The sequence below is a fragment of the Tetrahymena thermophila genome (assembly GCF_000189635.1).
Source record: "Tetrahymena thermophila SB210 genomic scaffold scf_8254496, whole genome shotgun sequence".
NCBI classification, from domain to species: domain Eukaryota; phylum Ciliophora; class Oligohymenophorea; order Hymenostomatida; family Tetrahymenidae; genus Tetrahymena; species Tetrahymena thermophila.
The window spans coordinates 84,049-111,661 of NW_002476271.1; the positions used below are offsets into that span (position 1 = coordinate 84,049).

At 22.5% G+C, this 27,613-nt stretch overlaps 7 protein-coding genes across 7 annotated transcripts; 4 read left to right on the top strand and 3 right to left on the bottom strand. All coding sequences in view use genetic code 6, as the record gives it.

Annotated features, from left to right (window-relative positions):
* Positions 1 to 96: 96 nt before the first annotated feature.
* TTHERM_00858050 (hypothetical protein) lies at positions 97 to 971 on the bottom strand (the record flags this gene model as incomplete). The annotated part of the gene is made up of 2 exons (XM_001021947.2): positions 97 to 416; positions 584 to 971. The coding sequence occupies 2 exons, from the start codon at positions 969 to 971 to the stop codon at positions 97 to 99; spliced, it is 708 nt and encodes a 235-aa protein (XP_001021947.2).
* A 371-nt stretch (positions 972 to 1,342) lies between these two features.
* TTHERM_00858070 (hypothetical protein) lies at positions 1,343 to 1,762 on the top strand (the record flags this gene model as incomplete). The annotated part of the gene is made up of 1 exon (XM_001021949.2): positions 1,343 to 1,762. One exon carries the CDS (start codon positions 1,343 to 1,345, stop codon positions 1,760 to 1,762), a length of 420 nt encoding a protein of 139 aa, XP_001021949.2.
* Positions 1,763 to 3,471: 1,709 nt separating this feature from the next.
* Positions 3,472 to 8,135, bottom strand: TTHERM_00858090 (WD domain, G-beta repeat protein; the record flags this gene model as incomplete). Its single annotated transcript, XM_001021951.3, has 13 exons — positions 3,472 to 3,611; positions 3,681 to 3,926; positions 4,648 to 4,960; positions 5,623 to 5,707; positions 5,792 to 5,925; positions 6,503 to 6,886; positions 6,962 to 7,030; positions 7,086 to 7,172; positions 7,223 to 7,501; positions 7,564 to 7,611; positions 7,669 to 7,768; positions 7,894 to 7,975; positions 8,090 to 8,135. 13 exons carry the CDS (start codon positions 8,133 to 8,135, stop codon positions 3,472 to 3,474), a joined length of 2,013 nt encoding a protein of 670 aa, XP_001021951.3.
* Positions 8,136 to 8,743: 608 nt separating this feature from the next.
* TTHERM_000858109 (transmembrane protein, putative) lies at positions 8,744 to 9,109 on the top strand (the record flags this gene model as incomplete). The annotated part of the gene is made up of 1 exon (XM_012799175.1): positions 8,744 to 9,109. One exon carries the CDS (start codon positions 8,744 to 8,746, stop codon positions 9,107 to 9,109), a length of 366 nt encoding a protein of 121 aa, XP_012654629.1.
* A 3,021-nt stretch (positions 9,110 to 12,130) lies between these two features.
* TTHERM_00858110 (zinc finger protein, putative) lies at positions 12,131 to 13,661 on the top strand (the record flags this gene model as incomplete). The annotated part of the gene is made up of 3 exons (XM_001021953.2): positions 12,131 to 12,453; positions 12,722 to 13,236; positions 13,411 to 13,661. 3 exons carry the CDS (start codon positions 12,131 to 12,133, stop codon positions 13,659 to 13,661), a joined length of 1,089 nt encoding a protein of 362 aa, XP_001021953.2.
* A 1,036-nt stretch (positions 13,662 to 14,697) lies between these two features.
* TTHERM_00858120 (IQ calmodulin-binding motif protein) lies at positions 14,698 to 22,234 on the top strand (the record flags this gene model as incomplete). The annotated part of the gene is made up of 15 exons (XM_001021954.2): positions 14,698 to 14,800; positions 14,956 to 15,050; positions 15,152 to 15,302; positions 15,352 to 15,428; positions 15,539 to 15,692; positions 15,764 to 15,974; positions 16,032 to 16,395; positions 16,681 to 16,911; positions 17,005 to 17,349; positions 17,818 to 18,088; positions 18,375 to 18,952; positions 20,745 to 21,408; positions 21,709 to 21,817; positions 22,060 to 22,164; positions 22,213 to 22,234. 15 exons carry the CDS (start codon positions 14,698 to 14,700, stop codon positions 22,232 to 22,234), a joined length of 3,480 nt encoding a protein of 1,159 aa, XP_001021954.2.
* Positions 22,235 to 23,381: 1,147 nt separating this feature from the next.
* Positions 23,382 to 26,644, bottom strand: TTHERM_00858130 (hypothetical protein; the record flags this gene model as incomplete). Its single annotated transcript, XM_001021955.2, has 5 exons — positions 23,382 to 23,778; positions 23,832 to 24,030; positions 24,092 to 25,018; positions 25,104 to 25,770; positions 25,958 to 26,644. 5 exons carry the CDS (start codon positions 26,642 to 26,644, stop codon positions 23,382 to 23,384), a joined length of 2,877 nt encoding a protein of 958 aa, XP_001021955.2.
* Between the last annotated feature and the right edge of the window lie 969 nt (positions 26,645 to 27,613).

The window sequence follows — 27,613 nt, forward strand, 5'->3', positions numbered from 1 at the left end:
TTAACTAAAATATTAAGGATTTTATATTTATATTAAAAACTATTGATTTAACATATAATATTTTCAAAAAAATATTTTATATATTTAATAATTTTATCATATATTTATTAAGTAACTTTGCATGTGGTTGTATTCTACTATTACTAAAGCTTTTGCAGAAGAAATCCTTTTTTAAATATGTCCTTCAGTTTACTAACAAATTTTTTTAAAACTCGTTTAAGGCTAAAATAGCCCTAATAGTAAGTAATTAGTGTTTTTAATCCAAGTGTTTTGAATTTAAATTTTTTGATCTAAATAGATGAATTAAATTTCCATTCTCTTGCTTAAGAACTACTTTTTAAACTGGTTTAACTGTAAGTCTAGTTTTTAATTACCTGTTATTTATTTTAAAAAATGAATCCTTCTGAACCTGTTACCTTTTTTAAAAATATGATATCACCTTAACCTTCCATTTTTAGTTTTGCAATTAATTCATGTATTTGTTTGTTTCTTGAAAAGAAAGGAGTTTTATTTTTTTATATACTTATTGATAACTTGTTAATCATTTAAATTTATTTTTTTTAAATTCTAATTACGCATTTACCATTCATGTATTGTAAAGGGTTCTTTTTTATGTAAAATAATTAATTAGATCTTTTTCTAAAATACATTTTCATTAATCTACATGTATTTTATTAAAATTTTTGTAGAATATTAATAATTTAAAAAAAAACTATATTTAGTGTTGGAATATTTTTGTAGATGTTTGATTTAAGATTTTTTAAATAAATTTATGTGTTTAATAAATTCCTTAATATTTATTTATATACAAAAAATAAAATACTCTTATTTTAAATAGACGCTTAATTTTTTAGTTTATAAAAACAATTTAGTCGTAATATATTTTAGTGTAAATTTTTGTTTATTTTTTTATTTGCCAATTAATGTTTACATATTTAAAAAAAATAATAATTAATTATGGGTCCTCCCATTTTTTGATTATTAATTTTATTGATTAAGAATTTATTTTTTATCCTTTAGGAGCAAATTAAATAATTAGATATGTAAATAATAGGTTCAAATTATATGAATTAAAATAAGGTCTTTCAAAGTGTTAAAAACTGAAGAATCTCAGATTAAATAAAAAAAACTTAATAAAAATAAAAAAATAATAGGATTAAATCAACCTTTAAAAGTTAAAAAATGTGAAAAAAATAAAATGAGATTAAATCAGACTAAAGTAGAAAGAAAGAATTCTTGATTTTTACTAGCAATCTGTATTTAAAAAGATGACCAAACAAACAAGCTTAGAAGAAAAACACCCTTCAAATGAATTTATTCATTAAAAGAGAACTTGAACTTAATGATTGAAAGATAAATCTTTGAGAGTATCATTCCTATCTTAAATGAGATAATGTTTGCAGAGATAATAGAAAAAAATAATGGTAATTAATTAAATAAATTAACTGTAGCATACTATATGTAAGAATTAAGCAGTAAAAATATAGCTTCTTAATTCATTCTACTGTTTGTTATATGTTAATGTGATTTGCTTTAATCAACTGATGACAAAACGATGGGCGGACCAAATCCCAAGTATGTGGACCAATAAATCGGTGAACAATCCCTGACGATAAAGCAAATCCATTATATAAATACAAATATTGCATTAAAAACTTACTAAAATTCATTTTTAAATTAAAAGGATCAGATTCTATTCAAGAACTCATGTAGAAATTAAGATAGATTAGATTTATTTATCAAAGAGAGGACATGCACTTGACTAAAAATTGAAATATCCTACCAAAAATAAAAAAAATAAATATAATAGTTTTCTTATCTAAAATATATATGAGTATGCCAGTTATTAATTTTAAATCACAAAATAAAATTCTATTCATATTTTATAACAAATAAAAAACAATATTAAAATAAATGCTTATTTTAAAAATAAATAAATAAATAATTTATCTAAATTCTCAATAAATCTACAATAATTTTGTTTTTTTTTAAATAGATGTTTAGAATAACATAAAATAAAAATTTATTTCAAAACAATTATAAAATTTAACTTGCTTTTTTTAAAGATAAACAATTTATTTATTATTTTTCCTAATTATTCTTCATTTGATAATATTAAAACTTTTTTTATATTTTTGGATATAGAGTAAAAATTCTTATTTTAAATATAAATGCATTCTCTATTTTTCTCAATAAATCTGCAAGATTTTAAGATTTTTGTTTTATATAAAAGTCAATACAAACATAAAATAAATTTCAAAACAATTTAAAAATTTTATTTTGTTTTTTTTTATAAGATAAGCAATTAATATATTATTATTTCTAATTATTCTTGTTTTACTAATATTAAAACTATATAAATGATTTATCTAATTTCCAAATAATTTTAAATATAAATACTTTATCGAATTTCTCAATATATCTAAATGAATTTTTGTTTTAAATAAAACTCAAAGCAACCATACAATTTTTAAAAAAATAATCATAAAATTTAAATTTTTTTTTTGAGATAAGCGATTAACATATTGCTAATTGTTCTTGTTTTGTTGACAATAAAACTTTTTATATATTTTTGGATATACAGTATAAATTCATATTTTATTTTTATAAATTCATTATCTAATTTCAAAATAAATCTACAAAAAATTTTGTTTTACATATAAATTATTTATCGAATTTATCAATAAATCACATAAAATAAATTTCAAAACAATTATAAAATTTTAATTTGTTTTTTTTTAAAGATAATCATTTAATATATTATTATTCCTAATTATTCTTGTTTTGCTAATATTAAAACTTTATAAATATTTTTGGATATACAGTATAAATAAATTCATATTATATATAAATACTTTATCTTATTTCTCATTAAAGTTACAAGATTTTTGTTTTAAATAATATTCAATACAAACATAAATTTTATTTCAAAAAATTTTTTAAATTTTAATATGTTTTTTTAGAATAAGAATTTAATATATTTGTATTCCAATATTCTTGTTTGCTAATATTAAAACTTTATAAATATTATTGGATGTAAATTATTATTCGATCAAAAATAAATAAAGAGAATTCTTTTAATGAGAAGATTTATCAATTTATAATAAATTATTTGAGCAAATATTTTTATTTATTAATTTATAAAAAAATACAAAATCTTCATTTGTTTAGTTTTTTTTGTAGCTTTTCTGTAATTAATTTATTAAAAATGTGATATTTAATAAGAAAATTAAATAATGAATAATAAATTGTAAATTATATTTCCTTAATTAAATTAAATGACTACAAGATATATAATATTAGTATAGTAGTATTTTATATATGAATATTTATATATATTATTTTAGATTTAGTTTTTATTTTGGTCTAAATAATAACTTGAAATGTAAGTAAGTAAGTTATCAGTAAACTAATTAAAATTTTGTTTGCAAACTATTTATAGAGGTATCTCTATCTGTTAAATTAATAATATCACGGTTAGGGGTTTTGCTGATTTTCATATTAAGAGCATTCATCATCAATTTCTTCAGTTCCTTCATCAACGTCAAAATCTTCATGACCTTCATCTTCTTCTTCTTCATCCTCTTCTTCCTCTTCTTCCATTTAGCTATCTTTTTATAATTAATAAATAAATAAATTAAAATTTTATTAATCTCAAATAATATTAAAATAATTAATACTGTGCTAATCGTCTTCGTAAATATCTTCTTCATCATCTACATCGTCATCATCTTCTACTTAGTTATCGTCATCTTCCTCTTCTTCATCTTCTTCACCATTATCACTGGGATTTCTCAAGTTGAATTCGACTTAGTCCATATCTTCATTATCATCTGCATCTAGTCTAGCTCCCGGTTACCTTATCCCCGTAATAGTTACATCTTCATCTTCTTCGTGAATAGAATAAATTTCAGCTGTTTGTTAATCTTCAAAGTTTATTGGTTAATTTATGAATTTAATATTTTAAAATATAGTTAAATGCTTAAATAAAACTCTATTTAAAAAAATTTATCTTTTTGAATAATTGTAAAATGTAATTTTCTAGAAGCAATTAAGAAATAAAAAGATTTATATTTTGAATACAGAGAAATATCAAAGAAGCAAAAAAAAAATGTGAAATTTTATTTAAATTAAATGTAATTGCTATCTTATAAAATCGATTTCAAAGTTATAAAGAATGTATGTAATTAATTCTATTAATAGTTTTAAATGAGATGGATTCTTATTAAATAAAATGTAAATCTAACAAATTAGAAAAGAAACAAAGTAAAATTCATTTAGATTTAATTTTAAAAATCCATCTATCTATCTATTGTTTATTATTTTCCTTGATAAAATAAAGTGGGGATTAAATATTTATTATTTATCATTTTTAAACTAATTTAAATAATCATCTTTTTCTCTACAATTCTAAGGACTTTACAGATTGATTATCAGCTAAATAAACTTACCTTTTTTGAAATTAAACGTAATTAAAATATCAAAAAACTTGCCCAAAAAAAGTGATGTATAAAATTTTTTTTCAACTGAAATATTTAGGAAATGTTTTTACTGCGTTTTGATAAATTACTATTTTCCAAATTATGTTTGCAAGTAAAGTTTCTTACACTGATTCTGTTAAAAAAAGTCAATTTAAAAATTTTTTACTTTGTTATTGAGTAATAATTTCAGAAGTCCAGACTTTTATTGTTTGGTCATCTGAACAGGAAATCATGGTAGTTTTATCGATGGGGTGAAAGATGACTTAATTAACAGCTTTATTGAGAAGGTGCGCCTTGATTTAAGTAATGAATTTGCTATTAAAGGTTTACCAAATAAAAATATTGCCTGTTTCGCAACCCTACACCACAAACATATCATCATTTCCTCCAAACGTACATCCTAATTAAAATTCTCGCTATTAATGCCCTTTGTATGTATTTACTTATTCTCTTAGTTCTAAATCCCACAAGTGCAATTCCTAATTTTAATTAAAATAAATTACAAAATTAAAAACTAAAATGTTTGTTCCAAAATTTTTTATATTTTGAGTAACTAGAAGGTATAAAGTAAATATTCTTATTTTAGTCAAAAAAGTTAGAAATAAGTACAAATTTATTAAATTGTGTTTGATAATTAGAAATTAAAAAACATTTGATTAAAGATTTATAAACCAGAGTGCTTGAAACTTACTTTATTTGATGAAGAGATTGATAGCAAAATAATGTAAGTGAATATAAAATTCTCTTAATTTAATTAAATTCATCGGTTCGTAGAAAGACAAAAATTATAATAAAAATTGAATTTAGAATCAAAAGATTCAGAAATTTTTTGTAGTTAGATAAATTTTTTTTTACTTCTTTTACATTAAATACAAAATTTTTCTAATATAGAAAGAATTAAATATTGATTTTTTTAAATTCTCTCAATATAAAGTTTTGATAGAAAGTAAAGTATATGTGATGTTTTTTAATCACAAATGTTCATTTTAGGTTTTTTAGGTCATTAATTATTTCAATTGCTTACAAATTGCAAATTAGTAATCTAAATTTTTTTACTAAGACGCTTTACAAATTAATTGATTTCATATCTTAAATCAAATTAAGAAATAAATAAATAAATACATAAATAAAAAACCCTTACCGGTTCTTTTTAGGATGTGTTGACCAAAAGGAATTTCTCATTGAAACTGACATTCATTGATAAAATGCATTCTTCTTCTTGAATTCTTTTTAATTTTAAGGAAAGCAATTCGTTTTTAATTATTGAATATCATAGTTTTAAATATTTTTTAAATTAATGTTTTAATTACTGATAAAGAACTTGTTCTGAGGCTAAATCAAAAATACTAACTACTGGCTTACATGCACTTAGTTAGACTAATTGATTTCCTTTGTTTATGAACTTCATGTCTTTAGTTTTCGTTGAGGGAATCTTTTTTTCTAGCTATAGGGTAAATTTTGAAAAAAAAGTATTAAATTAGTTTTAGTTCATGAGTTAATTTTTAATTCAAAATTGAATATAATTGTATGGATTAGGCGATAAACATATTAGGGGGGTTACAGGCAAATTGGAATTAAATAAAAGCAGAAACCACTACTTTTTATTGAATTAAACTAAAATTCAAGGCTTTTGAATTTCAAAAAAATTGTTTAGGTTGGTTGCAAATTTAGTCCTTATAGAAAGATGATGATATCACTATTTAAATATGTTACGCTATTTAAATGTTTAATCGGCATTGTTCAAAATCAATCTGTAAAGAAGTAAAAAGATTGCTTTTGATGCAGCTCTTTTTAACTTACATTAGAAAAATAAATAAATTTAAAGAATAAATATTTGTAATGCTTTGAGTGTAATATAAGCTTAATCTTAAAATAATCAAAAGAGAATATTTAAATAATACTCAACAAACGCATATTTTAAGGAATTTATAAACAGATTGATTTTATTGGGAACTCTTGAGCCAAATAATTATGTTTGAGTAAAGTAATCAAAAATAACTAACTAATTAATTGCAAATTACTTCTTTTCCATTATTAGAGAAAACTAACATATAAGGATCAGCTCCAGCAGAGTATAGGCTATTAGTTTAAGGATGATAAGCTAGTGTAAGAACAGGAGCTTAATGATAAATTTGGGACATATTTGTAATCTACTACTAATCAAATTTTACAGTGTTATAAATTATAATTTTGCCATCATCATATCCAATGGCGAGATATTAATCAGTATTATCGAATTCTATACTTGTTATCTCCACTTACAATTGCCTAGATTTTTCTTAAGGTATTTTTTAGTGATAAGTTAGTTTATGTGACTTAGGATCATATTTCCAAATAAAAATTTCTCTTTCTAATCCAACACTAACAAGCATGCTTCCTTATCTGTTGAATTTAATGAGTGTAACCTTGTAATTAAAATTATTTATTTTATCGATGCTATTTTAAAATCTTAAATTAAATCCATGATAATAATAAATTACTTCTGATTTATGTTCTTTTTTTGTTTCTACAAGCTCTTAAGGTGACTAAAGCTGTCTACAAACATGATCCTATTTGTAAAAAGTGTATTTAATCATCAAAAATATTTCTTTTAATACAAGATACTTAAACCAAGCATATGCTTTCGTGAGAATTCTAAATATGACAAGGACACTGAAGTGTTTAGAATATAAGACTTTCTTTGACCAGTTTCTTTAAAAAATAAATACAATTATATATATTATAAGATTGCTTAAGTTTACTTCCATAACTCTTGATTGCATCAATCCTGGAATATTGCACTGATCTTAAATGAGCTCTATTAGAGAGCTTCTAGAATTAGATTGAGATCGATTGAATCCTATTTTTTCATACATTTCTTTCGAATTTCTGCAGATTAAGAGAGATGAAAGCTTAAAAAGATATTGCTAATCATTGATTAAATAAGAAAGCTCTTCTCTAAGAACTTTTAATGCATTTTCTATGTCCTTTTGTTCAAGAAGCTCAATGTATTTTTATTAAATTATCAGTTGTTGAGCTTTCTAAATTATTATTTTGTTGAATAAATAAATCAATCAGTTTATAAAGTAAATTAGTAAATTACAAAAAAGGATTCTTTGTCTGCATTCGTCTTTTCTAAATATTCTAAAGCCTAAAATACAAAATACATAAAACATTTTTTAAATAAGCAATAATTAATTATTATTACTTTGTTCCACTCAGCATTTAAAATGGATTACTTAAAGCCATGCAATATATCTGAGTCTAAATTGATGCTTGATTCTTTTTACAGAGTTTCTGCAGATTAACTAATAAATGAATATATGTTAAAGCCTCATTTAAAATACTTAGTAAAACATTTTAAGCTCTTTTAAGAGCAATCTTAATGCTGATTTTAAACTTTCATTCTAAAAATAAAAAATAGTTTATTTACACCAATCCAAGGTTATGCATTGTCTGTATCATTATGCGTATCATTTCGCTTCTACGCTTTTTATCTTGAAAAATAGTATCCTCTTTTATAAATAAATATTTTAAAATTAGCAAAATCTAAAAGCATTTCATGCTTTAAAAGGAATTAGGCTGATCGGTTCACTTTAAGATCAGAATTACTATATGAAAAAAATTACCATTAATCTATCCTGAAATGTACTTGATTGTATGCGGGTCAATCATCTATTCGAACTGATTATGCTTATCTTTTTTAAATCACTTTAAGCTGTATTCAAATCAGTAAAATTAGTTATCTGACAATAATGCTATAATTGCTTTTGATGGATTTCTACTTAATCTATTTCACTCCTTTTATTATATATCTAGCTAGTTTGCAACTAATTAATTAAATAATTGTTTTATCAAAAGAGATTTCTAATCTAATGAGAAATTTTTAAATTGTAGGTTGTTTTTGAAATTAATAATAAATAATATTAGGTAAGTTTATGATTTGATCAAATATGCTGCTGATAGAAATTGATTGATTCTTCTATCTTAAAATCAAAATATTTAACAATAACATTAATAAAATTTATCAAAATAGATAGATAGATAACTAATAAATAGAATACAATATTTATTATTGCAATAATTATTCAAAGATCATATTCACATACATCAAAACAAATATATTTTAGGATACAATAAGCAATAAGCATAGATGGATTATAAAGGTCCAAATATATAACTGGATGATGAGTCAGAATATGAAATGTATGAAAATTTCTTTTTTGTGGTAGCCGCAGTTTTGATAATACTATTACCTCTTTACTTCTGCCGAACTGAGTAAGATGAGTACAAAAAATTAAAAAGAGAATCTAATAGGCTCAAAAGAGAGGAAAAATAAAAGAGAAAGCAAGAAAAAAGAAGCAGGACATCTTTATAAAGCGAAGAATCAAACTCTACAGACAATAGCAATAGCTCTAATTCCATTTTCAAAGAAACCAACCAAACCGAAAATTTTTCTAAAGAAAATTGAGTTGTTTTTTGATTAGATTTAAAAAGAAAAATACAATCAAATAAAAATAATTTTTAAGCTTAATGGCGAAAGTAATATGAGATTTATCATATATTTATATTTATTTTTTGTGCTTCAGTTAATAAAAAGCTAAAATATCACAAAAATACTAACAATAAATTAAATTTGTTTTCTCTGAAATTAACCTTATTTTAGTCAAAACCTCTACTTTATTCCCAATTAATTGTTGGTTGATTGATTGTCTTACATTTGTAAAACAACTTTTTAAAAAAATCAAACTACAACAGAAAATTCTTATGAGTAAATTATTATTATTATTATTTTAATTGTAATATATTTTTATTATTTTTTGATAATACCAAATTGTATTTTCCAGCTTATTTGTTTAATTTTATCAAAATTTCAATCGATTTATTAAATGATGTGTACAAGTACTGTTACTCTTCAAAAAATAAATAAAATGCAAAATAGATAAATATTTTGAAAATATAAACCACAAAAAACATCATTTTAAGCATTGAAAGTTTATTGAATATTTATTAATAAATGCCAGCTTCAATTCCACCAAATAAAGTAAATTAAATTTTAATAGTGTAATGCTATTTTATTTGTAGTGTAAAATATGATAATAAATATTCTGAATATCTTTAAAGCAAATCTTTAAAAATACTAATTATCCATCGAAATTATATAACAAATATTGAGTTTTATATTTATGATACTAACAAAAATGTAAATACGAGTACAATTAATATTCATCTAAGCTGTTAAAAAAAAGGTTTGAGCAAACTTAGTCCAAAAAATATCAAATTTTTTTATACTTTATTAAAACAAATAAGTCTACACAAATAGATTACTTAATGTTTTAATTATTTAAAAATTATGAGAAGTTTTACTGAATAAATAGTCAGAAAAAATTTCAAAACCAGTTAAATAAGTGACTACTTTGGATTGAGGCATAATGCATATTGATTTCTACTTCAGCTCAAGAATATAATCTGGATATCAAACAATGCTATTCCATATGTTTCACAAATAAAATATGATCGGTATAAGCAAATTTGTAGATAGTAAGATTTTCGTAAATTGAGTTTTACTGTATGCATAAAAAATATCTAAATGTATGGTTTTAAATGAAATTAAAAAAATTTAAATTTAAAAAAATTATGGTATTAAAAATACAATAATTTGATGAATTTTAGGAAAAATAAAATACGAGTTTTCATCAAAACTGTAAGAGGTGACTTGTAAGGTCAAATCATTAGAAATAGCAAATTTTGTATTTTAATAGTAAAAATTTGATTACAAAAATAAGCAGTGAATTATTATTCAGAGCTTCAACTTTTTTATAATAAATAATTCTTCTACAAAGGAAAAGATGTTTCTTGAAATATCTGATTTTCTAGTCATATTTACCAATTTTTATCATGCAAATTCAAGGTTAAGTACAGTAAAAGTAAGTATTTTAGGTATATTATATTGTGTATATTTGTGACAGATTAAATGTGAGCATTCATAGAAAATGAAGATTACACTAAATATTTAAATAACAAATAATACAAATTCAATCAGGTTTTTTATTTCTTGTAAATTTTAATTTCTATTAAAAAGCAGTAATTACATGAAATAAAGATTTGTTTATTTATTTATTTTAAATATTTAAATCCTCTTCTAAAATTTCTTTTTGAGTTTAAGTCTTGGCTTAAGCCAACAATCTGAATTAACGTTATTTTGAAGTTGTTTGTTGATTGTGACATGGCTTTTAATTAATTGATGCAGTGAAAGTATATTTATTTTAAACAAGAAAATATTAATTTTTACCCCAAAATTCATATTTGTTTGTAGAATAAAAAATGAAATAGAAAATTGTGTCAAAAGCATTTAAAAATTGAAAGCTGAGTAGTAAGAAATTTAAAGAACTTATTTGCATTAGTGCTTTCAATTATTGATTTCAGATAACAAATTTTATAAGATTGAAAGTGAAGAAGTTAAATGGGTGATTATGGTAATTAGTGATTTATTTATGTAATAATAGCTTCTAATAATATTGATAGGGGTAGGTATGTTGATAAACAGATAAATTAATTGTTTATTAATTTATTATTTTTAACTTAAAAATTTTTTAATTAAAATATTAGTGGAAGATCAATTTATGAGCTGCTTGTATTGTTGTTCTTATTATTTGTTTTTAATTAATTATTAGCTTTTTTTATTATCTTATTCCTTTAACAACTCCAATATTATAAAAATTAATTGATTTAAAAAAAATAAAAAAACTAAATTATCAAAAAACTACGAACGAAACTGCCTTTACTAAATTTATTCCTTCTCACTGAGCAAAATAAATATGGTCAAACCAGATATCAAAAATTAAACAAACTTGAGTATTCTCAAGGTAAATAAGATTAGAAAGGTTTAACAAGACTCCAATAAAGACAACTGCTCTATTTGTCTGAGATCCAAAAGGAACAAAGTATTTTTTAACAATACATTATTTAATTTTCTTTATCACATACATACTTTTTGAATTGTTATTGTACTTCAAACCAAACCAAAACACACACATATTCATACATACAAACTCACAGGCATACATACATACATTCACATAAATATACAATCATTCATACATGTATTCATAGAGATATATTTACATATATTTGCATATAAATGAATGCATACCTCTTTTACTGTAAAATAACTTAAAATAGAAAATGCTACTTCCTTAAATAGGAAGTACCTGAAAATTACATACATATCGTTTTTTAAATCCACACAAAAAAGAAATTGATTTGTTTATTGATTATCTTCTGAAATCACTATTAATCTATAATTTCCTACTTACATTCTTATTTATTTATTTATCTATCTATCTATTTATTATTATTTGCTTAATCTTTCTTGTTTCCCTTTCATTCTCTTGAATAAATTTAATTTTAATTAACAAAATTCAATATTATTAATGTGAATTTACCACACAAAAAAACTAAATTGATTTTACAAGCATCTTTTTATTTGAATGTCCCCAGAAATGTTAAGTGTACAAAATTTTATAAGCTAACTTATTGGAATCATAGAATTTTACAGTTTAAAATAAGATAGATTTCAAATTAAAAAAATTAGTAAATCCATTTTCAATAACTAAAAATTTTACTAAATAGGCAACAATACTTGACTGTAAACACTCGTTTTGCTTCGAATGTATTAAAGAATGGTCTTAAGTAATTCCTTTATAGCATTATTATTCAGAAATCTAATACTTTATTTATAGAAAAAGCTACAATGCCCTCTTTGTAAAACTCACTTCATAAATGTGATAATTTCTAAAAGAATTTATTATGAATAAACATAATAACCACAATCTCCATAAATAACAGCTGATGCTACTACTGCGTATCAACTTGATAATAACAGTAGCTCATTCTAAAAAGCTTATTTTGATTAAGAAACATCGATCAGTGACGATAATAAAAATATTAGTATAGAAAAGAGTAGGAATCACAAGAAATAACCTAAATTCAAGTAAAAAAATTTTTCTGGCAATTTTAATAAAATTCAGTTCATTTCATCAAAAATTAAAAAAAATTAACTTACTTCAAAAGAAACTTCTTACTTTTTTTAATTTTTTTTACACTGTACCAAAAAACTAAATTTCCTCGAAACATAACAAACAAACAAATAATACCATTTAAAATGCAAAGCTTATTTAATTTACACTAAATTCTTATAAAAAATATCTGACTCAACTGCATGCATTTATTTACTATATTTTTACTCAAATATAAAATAGAATCACTAAAGAGCTAATCCGTTTGGATATAGTGATGAAAAACGTGACAAATTAATCTTTGGGCATATCAGGGCAAACTTAAAGTTCATCTTCGTCATCGTCGTCTGCAATGAGCATGCATTAAATTCAGAACCTTTCAAATATATTAACCAATTAAAATAGACCACCAATTTAATTAAATGCTCATTAACCAAGAATTATTTTTTCTTAGTAAAATCATCTTAATCAATAATAAATTTAGAATGAGCTATTAATAGAATAGGAAAAAATTGATAAAATTTTACCTCAACTTCAATAAAATGTTTAAAATAATTAGACTCTTCAGTAAAATTTACATCCTGATTACATTATTTAATTGATAAAAGAATTATCTAACACAGACACTTCTTAGCAAAATCAAAATCAAATTTCTAATCAAGCTTAACTCATGTTAAGATTACACTTATCAAATACAAGATTTTAACTTCTAGGATATTTATATTCAAGTCTTTTCAAATCTGACTTTGCTCTTGGAGGTAAAAACTTATATAAAATCTTATATTTCATTCATTCTTTACTAATTTTTTATAATACACTTAAAAACTGATTTCTACAGCTTACATAAAAATTAGAATTCAAAAGAAAAAATAAATACTCTTACACTTCAATATTTAAGCTTTTATTAATTAATAAATAAATAAATAAATTAGTTGGTAGTCATGATCCTTTATATCAACCACACAACAGTTAGTAAATAGAATAAAATTAATTAAAAATACTTAATCAAATACCATGCTAAAGCTGGCTTCAGTTAAATAATATTCTTACTAGTTAACTTCTTGAATAAACAATCAATCAAATTTCTTTTACTGCAAAATTCTTTAACTCTTAAAATCCCCCTTCCAATTACTAATCCCTAGAAACTAACTTACAACTGTAACAAGGATAGCATTAATTATGAAAATGCTATTCAAAAATTTAAAATGCCTCCTCTCTTTGTCATTTAATAAAATATATTGTCTTCTCAATTCAATTCAATAATAACCAATTAAATAATTAATTCATTTCTTCTAATTTCAATCTCACTCACTCACAAACATAACTTTCAGTTTTAAAGATAACAAGCGCCAATTAAATATTTATCTCATTTAAAATTATAATCAAATAATTAATTCTAATCACAAACAAACAAACATACATAAATAACTAAAATTTCACAGTGTCTTTGCTTACTTAATTATCCATTTTATGATATCAAAATTAAATAAAATTTTCTTATTTAAAATAAGTAAAACGCTCTATAATGAAACCAATAATTAATTACTAATCAACTATAATATTAATTTCTCAATTTATTATGATGTCCTTTTTATGTTATATTTAAATCCATAAATTATAAATAAAATAACTAAATATAAATAAAATAAAGCTATTTTAAATTTCTTTATAAAATCATTTGAAAAGAATAAAACGAAAAGAAATTCATTTAAAACTATTTTTATAAATAAATTTATTATTAATAAGATGAATGAAATAGCATTAAAATAATAATCAAATTATGTTAAAAAAAATAGACTAAGCAAATTTTATATGAATTTAAATGCAATTTATATTAAAAGATTATTGTGTTTGTATAATGAAAATGAATAGAGTTTATGTTAAAAAATGAATGAATTAGTATTAAGAAAATCAATAAAGTTTGTATTGACAAATAAATGAAAGAATTTAAAATCTTTCAAATTGTGTTGTAAAAATAGATTTCGCTTTATTAATTAGAATGATATTGATTTAGTATGTATGCTAATTAATTGATTGATTGATTATTCTATCTATCTATCTATTTATTATATACTGAATAAAAAATTTATATTAATTATCAATAGTTTTCTTTTTTGTTTTGATATTAAGGAGTTTATCAAATCAAATCAAGCTGTTTAATAGAAAAGCTTAAAAATAAACAAGAAAAGTAAAATAATAAAGGTGTGTTGAATTAAAAGATGATTAGTGAGGAGATAGGCAAATATTATTCAAGCACTTAAAAGGAATTAGTTAATTTAAAGCAGCAGTTAAACCAGCTTCAGTCAAATAACAAATTCAGTGGTAATAAATTAGAAAATGTCAAAGAACCAATTTTATTGATGGTGATTGATTAATTGCTAATTATTGTCATTAGTAGAAAACTAATTGATAACTCATTTATTTTTTTAAGGTTAGGAGAATAAATACAAAGCATATTTTTTAAAAATAAATATAAGATCAAAATATAAATGGGATATACGGAAGTATTTAGAATAATGTGAGCAAAATAAACAATGAAATCGAAAATAGGCTTGAAGATTTGTTCTACAAAGTATAAATAAATAAATTCTTTAATTAGCGCTTTATTTATTGATGAGCGAATTATCTTTATATATTTAAGCTTGGTTAAAATAATTTTATTTGCAATAACAGATGATGAACAATCATAATTCTACTGTTTAAGAATTGAAAGGAGTTGAAATTATTAACTAATAAGATTCATAGGCAGGCTTATAAAATAACAATGAATTTTAAACTTTATCTTCGCCTAGTTTGTTGCATCACAAATCTCACAGTCTTCTATGTAAAAAGTATTATGAAGAATTAACATGAGTTGAATTATTTTAATATAGAAAACAACAGTTCAGAGAGGTTTCTCTTAAGAAGAGAAAATACTTAGTCAACTGCTTTACTCAGCAATAAATTGAGTGTAAATTAACTATTTCAATTTAATTATTAGCTGTTTTTCTGATTATTAACAGCATATAGATTTAATTGAAACTTATATTTAAAAATATCTATATAATAAATCCTTACTAGCAACAGAGTCTTTAAGTTGGCAATGCTTTAAAAAAAGAGTCATTCTTGCCTTCCTTTATCAAAGATCACAGTCAAGGTGATCCCAGGTAGAAACCGTTTGGTAAAAAATTCTACCGAGCTAAATATATTTCTCAGAAAAATTTAGAAAAAATAAGTAAAAAATTGCTTTTAAAAGTATTGTAGAAAAATCATATTTTATTTCCATTTTTTTTATATTTTTGATAGATTCAGATAAGGTTTTGCAAGAAAATTTGATAAATGATAATAGAAAAAAGTCTGCAAAGTAAAAATCTTAGTTCTTCGATCTTATAAACAGTAATTAAAAGGAGGGATTATTTGAAATGATTAACAAAGGAAAAATAAGTAAAAATATTGATCTTTCAAGTGCATTTTTTGGTTAGGGATTAAATTCGATGGCCCTATAAAAACCTATAAAGTAATTAATTACTTTGATTTATTAAATTGTGTTGGTTGATTCAAATTATTTAAATAGATTTGCAGATGCTAAAGAGAAATTTGTGAAAAGAACTGTAAATTCTGGCTCATTGGGACAGGATTTACAAACTTTCAAACTTGAACCTGTGGAGAGTTCTCTACCACAAATAAATTAGAATCAAAAAGCTTAAGGAATGTTTAATAAAACATCTGAGAAGAAATTAAAAACTGTAAATGTTTAGAGCAACTCATTGGGCTTGGCTGTGAATAGCTAATTTATGCTCGAAGGAACGGGTTAGTAAAAATCAAAAGAAATTATAGACACAACACAAAACGATGAATTAAATTTGGTTTCGTTGGATCCTAAAACATATCCAGAAGTTTTAGATTAATATTCATTACATCACTTTATTATTAGGAAGGTAATTAATTTAATTGCTGTTACACTGAAAAAGCAAACAATATAAATTCTTACAATAATATTCTATAAAAAATTTTCTTCTCGAATATACTTCTTATATTAAAAAAAGACAAAGAATTTATAGATTTTATATCTTAATTAAATCATACAATATTATTTATTTTTTCTCTAACAATGTTTATACACACACATACATTCTGTGTTGGTATTTAAATAAGCTTTAATTATATATAGGGTTAAATTTATTCGATTGTTTTAATTTAAAAATAACGTTTAATAAAAAAAGGGAAGAACTCTTGAAGAAACACCTGAGTTTTAAAGCTATAAAAGAACATATATAAAAGAATGGTTATTTATAATAACTATTATCAGGAGTTTAGAAAAATTGATGAAAGATTATGATATTAGTATTGCAACAGTCGATGGTAAAGCCCTTTCTCAGTTTGCAGCTTTAAAAAAATAACCTGATATAGCTGATCTTATTTAATGCTGTGTAAACAAGGATGAAATTCTAAAAGTATTAAATTTGATTGTTTTTATTAAAAAATAATTATGTTGATTGATTGATTATTTGTTTACTAGAGGTATAATTAATAAATTTGATTATTAGGTAATAAAAGTTCCTAAATTGTTGTATAAAGGTCCTGAAGGCTTGAATAAAGCAGCAATTAGAATTTAAAGCGTATGGAAAGGATACATTTGTATGAAGTAGTATGAAAGACTAAAAGTTATGATAGAAAAAGTTAAATTGATTTAACGCTATATTAGATTATTCTAAAATAAGAAGAGGACTTAAAATATCATCAGAAACAAAGGATAAGACGATATTGATTATGTAAAAGTGCTTCAAATGAAGCTGATGGAAGACTGGCCTGTTATGAAACTTAAATAAAGGGTAGAAATTCATATCAATACTTTTTCTTACGATGAACTAAAAAGACTATCAATGGAAAAAGTAAATTCATTCATTCATTTATTTATTTTTCTAAAACAATGGTGTTTATTTTTTATACATTTTAATGATTCTTATTTTTTTGGAAGAAGTAAGTAAGTAAGATAAAAGAATTTTAAAATGAATCAAAAACATTAGCAAAGAAATAAAAATTCAAAAAATCTAAGAAAAAATTTTGAATTTATAAAATAAAATTATGTGTAAAATTGATAATAAACATTGTAAACGCTTCAGATTGAGATTGGTTGATTAGAGATTATAATTTATTAGAAAAGCTAAATAAACTTTTTAAAATAGAAAATGTTTGTAATTGTTACTAATTAGCACTATTTAACTTTAAAATTTTAAAACATAATTATACTTAAATATTTTGAAATAAATAAATAAAATGATTTCAATCGTGAAATAAGGATAAGTTTTGTCAATAAATTTAATTTCATTTAATTTTTCTATTTAATTTTTATTAAAAAGGTATCACAAAGATAAAATATGTAAATAACTAGAATATTTGCTTTAAAAGATCCGAATTTAGAAATTATTTACATAAGTCCTTATGAACTTCCTTCAGAGGTTGTCAATTATTACTATAAAATTTTGGAATTGGGTGATATTTCTGATTTTAGATCCCGTTTACATTTCATATCCCCTGAAAAAGCTTATGATTTCCCATCTCATTACTCAACGTCTCGCTTACTTCTATATTCTCCAAAGGCTTTAAAAAGAATAAGAAATCTAATAAAAGGTAAAAGCTATTTAAATTAATCTAAATAATTATTAATTTCTTTGAACTAATTTTAAATATTTCCCACTTGTTTCAATCTATTAATTTGATTAAAATTAAGGATCTAACAAAAAATTTCATTATTTATGAATAAATCTTATTTGCTTTGATATCTGATGATATCATTTATTTCTGATTAATTATATTAAATGGGTAGCTATTTATTTTTGCTTATGAAGTATTAGTTTAACATATTAAATACCATTCATATAAAAAGATCTTACTTTGCATATTTTATATAAAAAAGGTAAGTAAGCTTATATTGTGCCAGGATATCCATCAAACGATGATATAAAATTAGCTAAAAGTATTGATGTACCTTTAATGAGTGGAGATCCTCAACAGCATATGATTTGCTCCACTAAATCTGGTGCTAAAAGAATTTTTAATTAATGTGAGATCCCAACTGCCCCGGGCGCTTACGAAATTTACGAAGAAAAAGAATTTATTAACACTCTAGCAATTCTTATTTTAAACAACATTAGAGTAGATACTTGGCTATTCAAAATAGATGATGAAGTGGGCAGTAGAGGAATAGCTTATCTTAATGTAGACAGTATTGCCTTCTTAAAAAAGCTTCGTAAATAAGCAATTTAGATTGAAATAGGCTAAGAGCTTTTGGTTTAGCTCTAGTAAATCTTGGCTGATAAATTGCCAACAAAAGTAAAGATGGCAGTGCCTTCTCTTTTCTAATATGGTTACAAAGAATATTTAAATTAATTTATCCTGAAAGGTGGAATCATAGAAGCCTGTCCTACCTGTACTTTTTCTCAAGTCAGTTCTCCATCAATATTCTTCCACATTGATCCGCTGGGAGAAATAAAAGTAAGATTTGATTTTTTCTCTATAAATTTACTTGTTACTCTGCTTATTGAGTATTCATTAATTTATTTGAAGATAGATTATGGGGTGGGTTTTATTTTTAGTTTGTTTGTTTATTGGTGAGATGAATTATGATGAATAGATAAAATTAGTAAATAAATAAATATCAAAATAATATTTTATGAATGAGATTACTAATATACACATAGTATTTTGATAAAAAAATGTAATCAATTTTCTTTTCAAATTTAAGATAAGATTAGAGAGCAAAATTCAATTTATTATTTTTTTCATCATAACAAACAACTCTATATCACATTTTCACATAAAAATATTGAATTTTGTTACACTTAACGTTCATTTTGTGAAAAAAATATAATGTTTTTAGTACTGGTCATATTTTCAAAAAAATAGATGGATGAATTGTATTTTTTAATGTTAAAGTATAAATAAATAAAAAATATAAATAAAAAGCAATTAATGATTGATTGAAATAAAAAAGAAAAATTTAAAAACTAAACTTTCAAATTCTAACTTTACATTTTTTTATTTACTTTCAATCTACTTTGACAATAAAACTTTTTGGTTTGCTTTATTTATCTATTACTTAAAATTATTATCGATAAATATTCACTTTTTATTTATGAGGAATAAAATATCCCATTTAAATGATTGGTTAGCAATATATATTTTAGCCAATAAAATTTAATTTTTTAAAATAAATTAATATGAAGCTTACTCTGTAATACAAGAAAAGTATATAGTTAGTTAATAATCAGATAAATTAAAATTAGCTTTACTGTAAAAAAATATATGATGCAATATAATCAATCATATTGATTGGTGAATTTAACTACTTTTAGGTTATTTAAGTTAATTTGATTTGATTATGATTTCTTATTTATTGATTGGATAAATAATATTTATGAAAAATGTATTGATGAGTTAGATAGAGTAATATTAAATATTAACAGTGCACAACCATAAAATTAAGAGCTACTTATTTATTATTTTCAATAAAATTATAAATTTGCATCTGTCTAATAATATAATAGTTATTAGTTAAATCAATATCAAGAACTTTTTTTTTAATTTCTATTTTAAGGTGATTTAAACTTTCAAGATATTTTTTCTTTCAATCAAATAGAAAAGACGAAAATCAATCTTTATATATTATATTATTCTAATGAGTTTTTTAACTAGGAAATTTGAATTATTTTAAGCTAATCACAATTTAATCTACTACAAAAAATTAATTTGAGATAAAAATTTTCCTTTCAATAAATTTCATACATAAACAAAAAAGTTTTTGTATGATTTTTAGCTTTGAAGCATTAGAAAAATACTTAAATAAAATATAAGATAGATTACTTAATATAAAATAAAATATGATTCATTTTTAATAAATTTAACAATTTATTTTGTTAGAATTGAACGTTAAAGTGAATTTAGCAATTAGAAAAATAGATAAGAAATGTATTTTTATAAAAAATAGAATAATACAATATTGGATTTTATTTATTTTCTTGAAAATAAGCAATTTTATTAAAATCTGATTGCTTTTTTTAAATTATTTAAAAATAATCTTTACTTTAGAAATTATTAAGATTTTCAGATTTCTTCGATACATTACACTTTAAAATTGTAATTTTTCTAAGAAAATAAGTATAATGCTAATAATTCTACTAATAATTTTTCTTCTTACTAATTCTTTTTTGCAATTTTAAAAAAATATTATTGTTATAAATATTTTTCATGCTTCTTACTCAATTTTAATTAAAAATTTGTAATAAAGGTTTTAGGTTCATACGATAGAATAAATGGCTCTCTTTATAGGGTTATAGGCTGTTCAGGACCTTAGTAATCGCTACCTAATATGAATCTTGAGATGATCAGTAATACTTTGGGAAAAACATTATATTCAAGAAATATTTTTGGTTATGTTTCTATTGATTTAATATCTTTTCCTGATCCATAAAATCCTAACTCACATCCTTTGTTTTGGGCTGTTGGATTAGATTGCTTTTTAAATAATTACGCTGCTTCTTGTTTTTATTTTTATTTTCTTGTCAAAGGTCATTCTGACCCTATAAACGGGTAGTGTATATTAGAACCAAGTTAAAGTAACTAACAAGCTAACTCATAAATCAACAGTATTGTTTCAATGGTATCATAAAATTAAACAAATTTAAGTATAGAAATGCAATAGAAAAATAAACAGTTATCAAATTTAAAATCAACATAAAGTTCTTAAATTCTACCTAACTTTATTAATGAAACAAGGTCATTTGTATATTTCCCTTATGTTTAACACTCAGGACTTGAATAACTTCAATATAAAACATTTTTCCACTTATGCAGAATTGAATCAGTGTCATTTGATTTAGAAAAAAGAATGGGATCAACTTTTATACTCCTAGACTCACTTTAATCCTCACTTGTTGGCATCATGGCAGTTGGTAATAAGCGAAAAAAAAAAAAATAATATATCAAACTAAAAAATATTATTTTTAAGATTTGTTTTAGGTTAGGTTAGAATTTGTTTTAAAATAAATAACACAAATTCACCACAATTCAATAAATTAAATAACTGGTTACAAAAAATCAAATCAGGCTATAAAACTTGCCTTCTTAATAAATTTACTTGACTTATTTATTTTTAATTTTAAGACAAGCTAACCTCGTTTGTTTCTTTTGCTTACTTGCATTTTCTATCTCAAAAATATTATAATATTTTTTCTCCTTATATAAAATAATAGCTGAAAACTAATTATTAGGACTTAAATACTTGAATGACACATTGAAATTTCTCCAAAAACATCTTGGAAATATAAATGATAAATTTAATGGATTTAATAAAGAAGGAAGGTATGTTTATATAAATTAATTTGTTTTTTTATTTTTTTTAAAGCAAAGAAATTCTTTTATTAGCTAAAAAATATAAAATTAAAGGTGTATTTTTTACAGTTTTATTAACAAAAATAGTTAAAATTTTAAATTTCTAAATGAATGAAATAAAAATCATATTCATTATAAATGAATCAACCCTTTTATACATTTAAGTCTCTATCTCTATTCCAGTTAAAACTAAAAAAATTTTATTTTTATAGGACGGACAAGATATATTTTTCAGATTTAATTAGTCGCTTGAAACTAATTTTGCGAAAGTATGACCAAGTAGTGAATTATGTACCAAAGTAAAGAAACTCAACATAGTAAATTAAATTTTTTTACATTCATGCAGAGTTAAATAATTTATTTAGTAAAAATAGTATATACCTCTGATCAATTAATGAGCAATCAATTGTCTGTATGATATAATAAATCAATAATAAAGAAATAAAATGTCTAACAATTTCATCTTATTTTAGGGTGACGAAAGTCCAATAAAAATTAAAAAAATATTAATTATTAATATCAATGTTGAAATAAAAAATTAATTATTATCAATAAACACTGATCAATTCAAATTCACAAAAAAACAAAATAAATAATATTGAAATACTTATCCTACCTAATTTATATAATTCATAAATGTCTATATTACTAAACTAATAAACTCTTGTAAATTTTATCTGCTTATGAAAACACTATAAATCGTTTCTATTATATTCTTACTCAATTATTCTATTAAATTACATTTGCTTTTGTAATCTTTTTTAACAAATTGGTTAGTTTCTGTTTTATTGACTGATTGATTGATTAATTGTTTGATTGATTGATAGATAGATTTATAGATTCTTTGGTTAGCTACTTATTTAACTAGCTGTACTGACTTTAATTAATTAAAATAATATGTATTAACCCCATAAAATGATGGTATCACTGACAGCTGTAAAAATTACAAAATTAAAATAAAATTGTTCGATTGTAAGCCAAATAAGGCTCATTCATTAATTAGAAATTAAATTCGATGAACATTTATAAATTTGATTACCTTACAACAAACATAATATCTAAAAAAAAATATGATTTGTGTGTGTATAGCATAAAACATTTTTTAGAAACTTCAATTTCTCTTTTTAAATTAAAGCTAACTGATGAATTTAATACAATAAAATAATTATTTTAGGTTAAATTAAATTCTTCATTTATTTTAAACTTTGAACATACATATTCGTAATACAGTAAACAAATAATAATAAACATCATGTAATTAATAAATTCAATTAAACGAACACAAATAAATCAATAAATTAGTAAGTAAGTAACTTAACTGCTTCATAATTATTAAAAAATATATATATTTGAATAAATTTACATTAAAATTTTTAAGTGAGATAAATAAAATTAATAAATTTGTTATATTTTAAAACATATACGTAGACTAAATTCTTAAAAACCTTTTTTAATTACTTTCATCAAAATGTATTTTTTAGATCGAGTAAGTTTTTTGTAGTATTATCAAAAGTAATTCAGTTCTAATTTATTTTCAAGCTTTCTATCCTGAAGGGTTGTTTGAAGATTATTAACTATTGTGCTCAATTTTCATTTAATCGAATGGCTCTTAAATCCTTGACCCTTAAGAGCGCTTCATTTTCCTAGATTTACTTTTTGACCCACTATTAGAGTTTAAATTCATTACTGACCCTGATTACAGAGACTACTTCGAGCTATTCAGTCCACCTTCTTTTTATACCTTTTAAGCTGAAAATTGCTAGTTTTCTAAAATTTGCACACTTTGCTCTAGATACATCATTTAATCATTGTAATATTATTCCTCATTCAAAGTACCGTTCTCTATTTCTTCACTCCTTTTTTGCTCTTCTCTACTTTATTCAATGTTTACTTGGTCTTAATTCTATTATTTTTTAGCTGAAGATCTTGTCCTATTTTTAAAATAGAAAAATATTTCTAAATTTTAAATGTTATTAATATTTACATGACTCTAGTTGGAGAGTTATCGAGAACATGGACATTAGGAGAATGGCTGCGACTTTTAGATGGAGATAAATTGTAACAAGAGGTAGCTTTAGTGCTGGCCTATTTTGATTTAGGTGAACCTGACCTGTTGTTCTAATCATATTCATTTGACTGTTAGATACTACCGTTACTATTTGTATCATTCTGGTAAGTTGCTGCTAATTAATTTCATGCAAAATTAGTAAAATATTTTTTATAACAAACAAATAAAAAATATACGCCTATTCTGAATTTTAGAAGATAATTAAGAATCTGAATTTCTCTAAAACGTTGGTGATTCAGCATTTAAATGCGATTTTTGAATTTGATTAGGAGAGCTACAAATGTTTCTTTGTTTTTCTAAACTATTAAAAATGTTATTTCCTTTTTAATTCTAATCAAAAGGTAAATCTAATTATCTATCTTAGCTCTAATCATTTCTTGGTGGCATCTAAAATGACATTATTTCTTCATTTATTTGCTATGTCTTTTTGCTTGATGAATATTCTAACTTGCTGCTTTCTGAAATAGAATTATTATTAGTATTATTTTATCCTTTCTGTTAACTTTTTCGAGAGTTTTTGCTTTACGAAATGTTAGATGAATCATACATTTCCATTTGTTAGATTTATTATTAATCTTATTACCCTTCTGAATATATTTGTCTTTAATCTTTCTTATTTTTTGAGTAATCCTCATTATCATCGTAGTAATCTTCCTCTTCATCCTCATAACTGTAACTGTAATCAGACCTTCCAATCATATCTTCTTCATATGGTTCATCTTCATCTTCAAATTCTTCTTCTTAATCTTCTGTATTGTTGTTGTTATTATTACTTATTTACTTGCTCTAATTTTAATGCTTGAAAGATTATTGCTTGCTTGATTCTTCATCATCAACTACAAATTTACTATTAGGTTTAATTCTCTTTAACTGGTTTAAATAAGCATTTTACTATTATGAATTTAAATCTTCATCTTCACATTCCATGCTAATATCAATTTGAGCCTACATTTTTCCGAATGTTTATTATTAAGGAATTTTTTGTCTGCTGTTTAAAGTAGAGTATTGCTTTTAAACAGATCCTTTCTTACTTTGAGTTGCACTCTAGCTAGATTATGCAATATAATCACTTAAATTAAACTCATTCATCTTTCTTTCACTGCCTATTCAATTAATTAAATTTAAGTATGAAAAAACACACATTTTATTTTGCTGAATGATAATAATATTATTCAAATTATATTTTACCTCTTGAAGAAGAAAATTGCCCATTTAGGAAGGCTTTTTTATCTTAAAAACTCAAGCAATAATTATTTAATAAATGATTTTCTTAAGAAGGAGTACTCATTAAGACTGCATTATCAAGATTCTACTTTTATGAATTTGTCTCACTGGAATCCATAATTGAAATGGGTATTCCATAATTTGGTATTTATAAATGGTTGCTCTTATTTTTTCTAATACTTTCTTTTTCAATTAGCTTTAAGTATTTTCTCTTGTTTTTATTCGAACTAAGCCTTTGAGAATTAGATCCACTGCTTATTTAGGATTCTCTAACACTTCCACTGAGAGACTTGCTAGTTTGTGAAGTCTAAGATAATTTAAATTCACTGTTCTTTAAAAGTTTCATATACTTTTACAATTTTTAACTTAATCTTTCTGATTGAACCTTAACCTATTTAGCAAGCTCTTCACTTTATTTTGACATAGCTGAATCCATCTTGAGTTTTATTGATTTCATGTCTTCTCCCATTTCAACATTTAATAGAAAACTATTGATATCAGATTTCAAATTTGTTGAAGGGTTTGTATGCAAAGATTGACCAATTATTGAGTTGATTTCAATTTTTTCAAAAAAATCCTTTAAACTTGTTCCAGCATTTGAGCAAAGAGATTAAATTTTTTCAATATTTTCCTTTTTTAAAGTAAAATAGAGAAGTTATATTTATATAAAATAAAAAAAATATCTCAAATAAAATAATTAAAATAAAAATTTATATTTTTTAAGGAAATAATTAATGCAATTTCTTTGAAAAAATAAATGAATTTATTTGGTGTTTTTTGATAGAAAGAAAGTATTTTATGACAAAGAAAAGGTTTACTAAAAACTATTTTTAATATTGAATTTTGAGCATTTCAAGATATTAATTAACTTGCAATTAGAATTATTCAATTGTATTCCTTATGTCCTTATAATATTACTCAATTTGATTAATAAAATCTTTGCTTTCGCTTGTTTATGACATTAAATTCTCATCGTAGTAAGTTGAGTTTTTATCAATTTTCCCCTTCAATTAGGAAACTATTTTTTAAAAAGCCATGCAATGTTTTAGATGCTCATAGTGATCATCTAAACACATGCAGCATATAAGTCCTTTTGCTTGGCAATCTGGTTTCAAGCAAGCCATATTCAGCTGGTTCATCTCATGGTTTATTTAATTGCAAAACAAGTAGCTGATTTTGCATTATTATTTTTGGCTTGCATTTATGAGAACGCTCATGCGTGAAGGAGAAGGAGAGCAATTAGCAGAGTTTTATAATCCTACATTAATATTATTATTATTAGGACTTTAATTTCCAGTATTATTACTATTAGGTTTCTAAAATGGATAACCATTTTCTTACCTTTGAGGCAAGCCGTGGTTTGGACTAACCTAATTTTTGTGTTGGTTATGCTGCCCTTATATAAACCCTTCCGTTATTGGATGCTTTTCTTTTATACCATTTTTATGATTTGCGATGCCAGTGGTATTCTGATTAGAATATCTCAATTATTGTTACTTGTACATTCAAGTAATAGAAAAAATATGCTATATTAGTAATTTAATTAAATGCGATTTCGATGAAGAGAAATAGTGAGTGGTTTTATTAGAATTTAATGCTCAAGCTGATGAGAATAGAGAACGTTTTAAATTGATTTGGAGTATTTTCTTTATATCTACTTTATAATTTCTTTAAGCAGATGTATTTGAATAAGCAAAAATATTATTTATATAAATATTTACCTCTAAAAAGGAATTCGATTAATCAAAATGTTATTTATTATTGAATGCCAGAAAGAACAGCTCTTTACCAGTTCTTTCTTGAAAATATTCCCGCAATTCAAGGTTGAATACTGCGTATAAATTGTTTGAAATTTAATTGTTAACTAATGAAAATAAGATTTATTTTAGTAAAATAAGATTAATTCTTCATCAAAAATATTGATTGATTGAAATCTTTTGTTTTTGTTTGTCTCTTATCTGTTAACTTCTCTTTTCATTTATTTAACCGCACAAAAATTGATTTTAAAATTTAATTTTTTTAAATAGTTTGAAAAATTAATGATATTGTGGGAAATAAATTCTAAATATCAATAGAAATTTATTTTAAATCATCTTCGATCAATTACACAAAATTAGGATTTTAATATTTTTCATGCATCTTTTAATTCATTTGAACTAAAAATTGAATAAAATAAATAAAATCAATCATTTCATGAAAACAATAAAAATTATTATTTTTATATCCTTCTATTTATTTATATATTTATTTTAGAGTTTATTGTAGGAAATAAATTCTAAACATCAATAGAAATATATTTTTAATAATCTTGGATCAATTACACAAAATTAGGATAAAAATATTTTTCTTGCATCTTTTCATTCATTTAAAAAAAATTGAATTAAATAAATAAGATCAACCACTTCAATCAGTTAAATGAAAAAAAAAAATGAAAATTATTTATCTTTTCTTTTCTTTATTTATTTTACATTTTA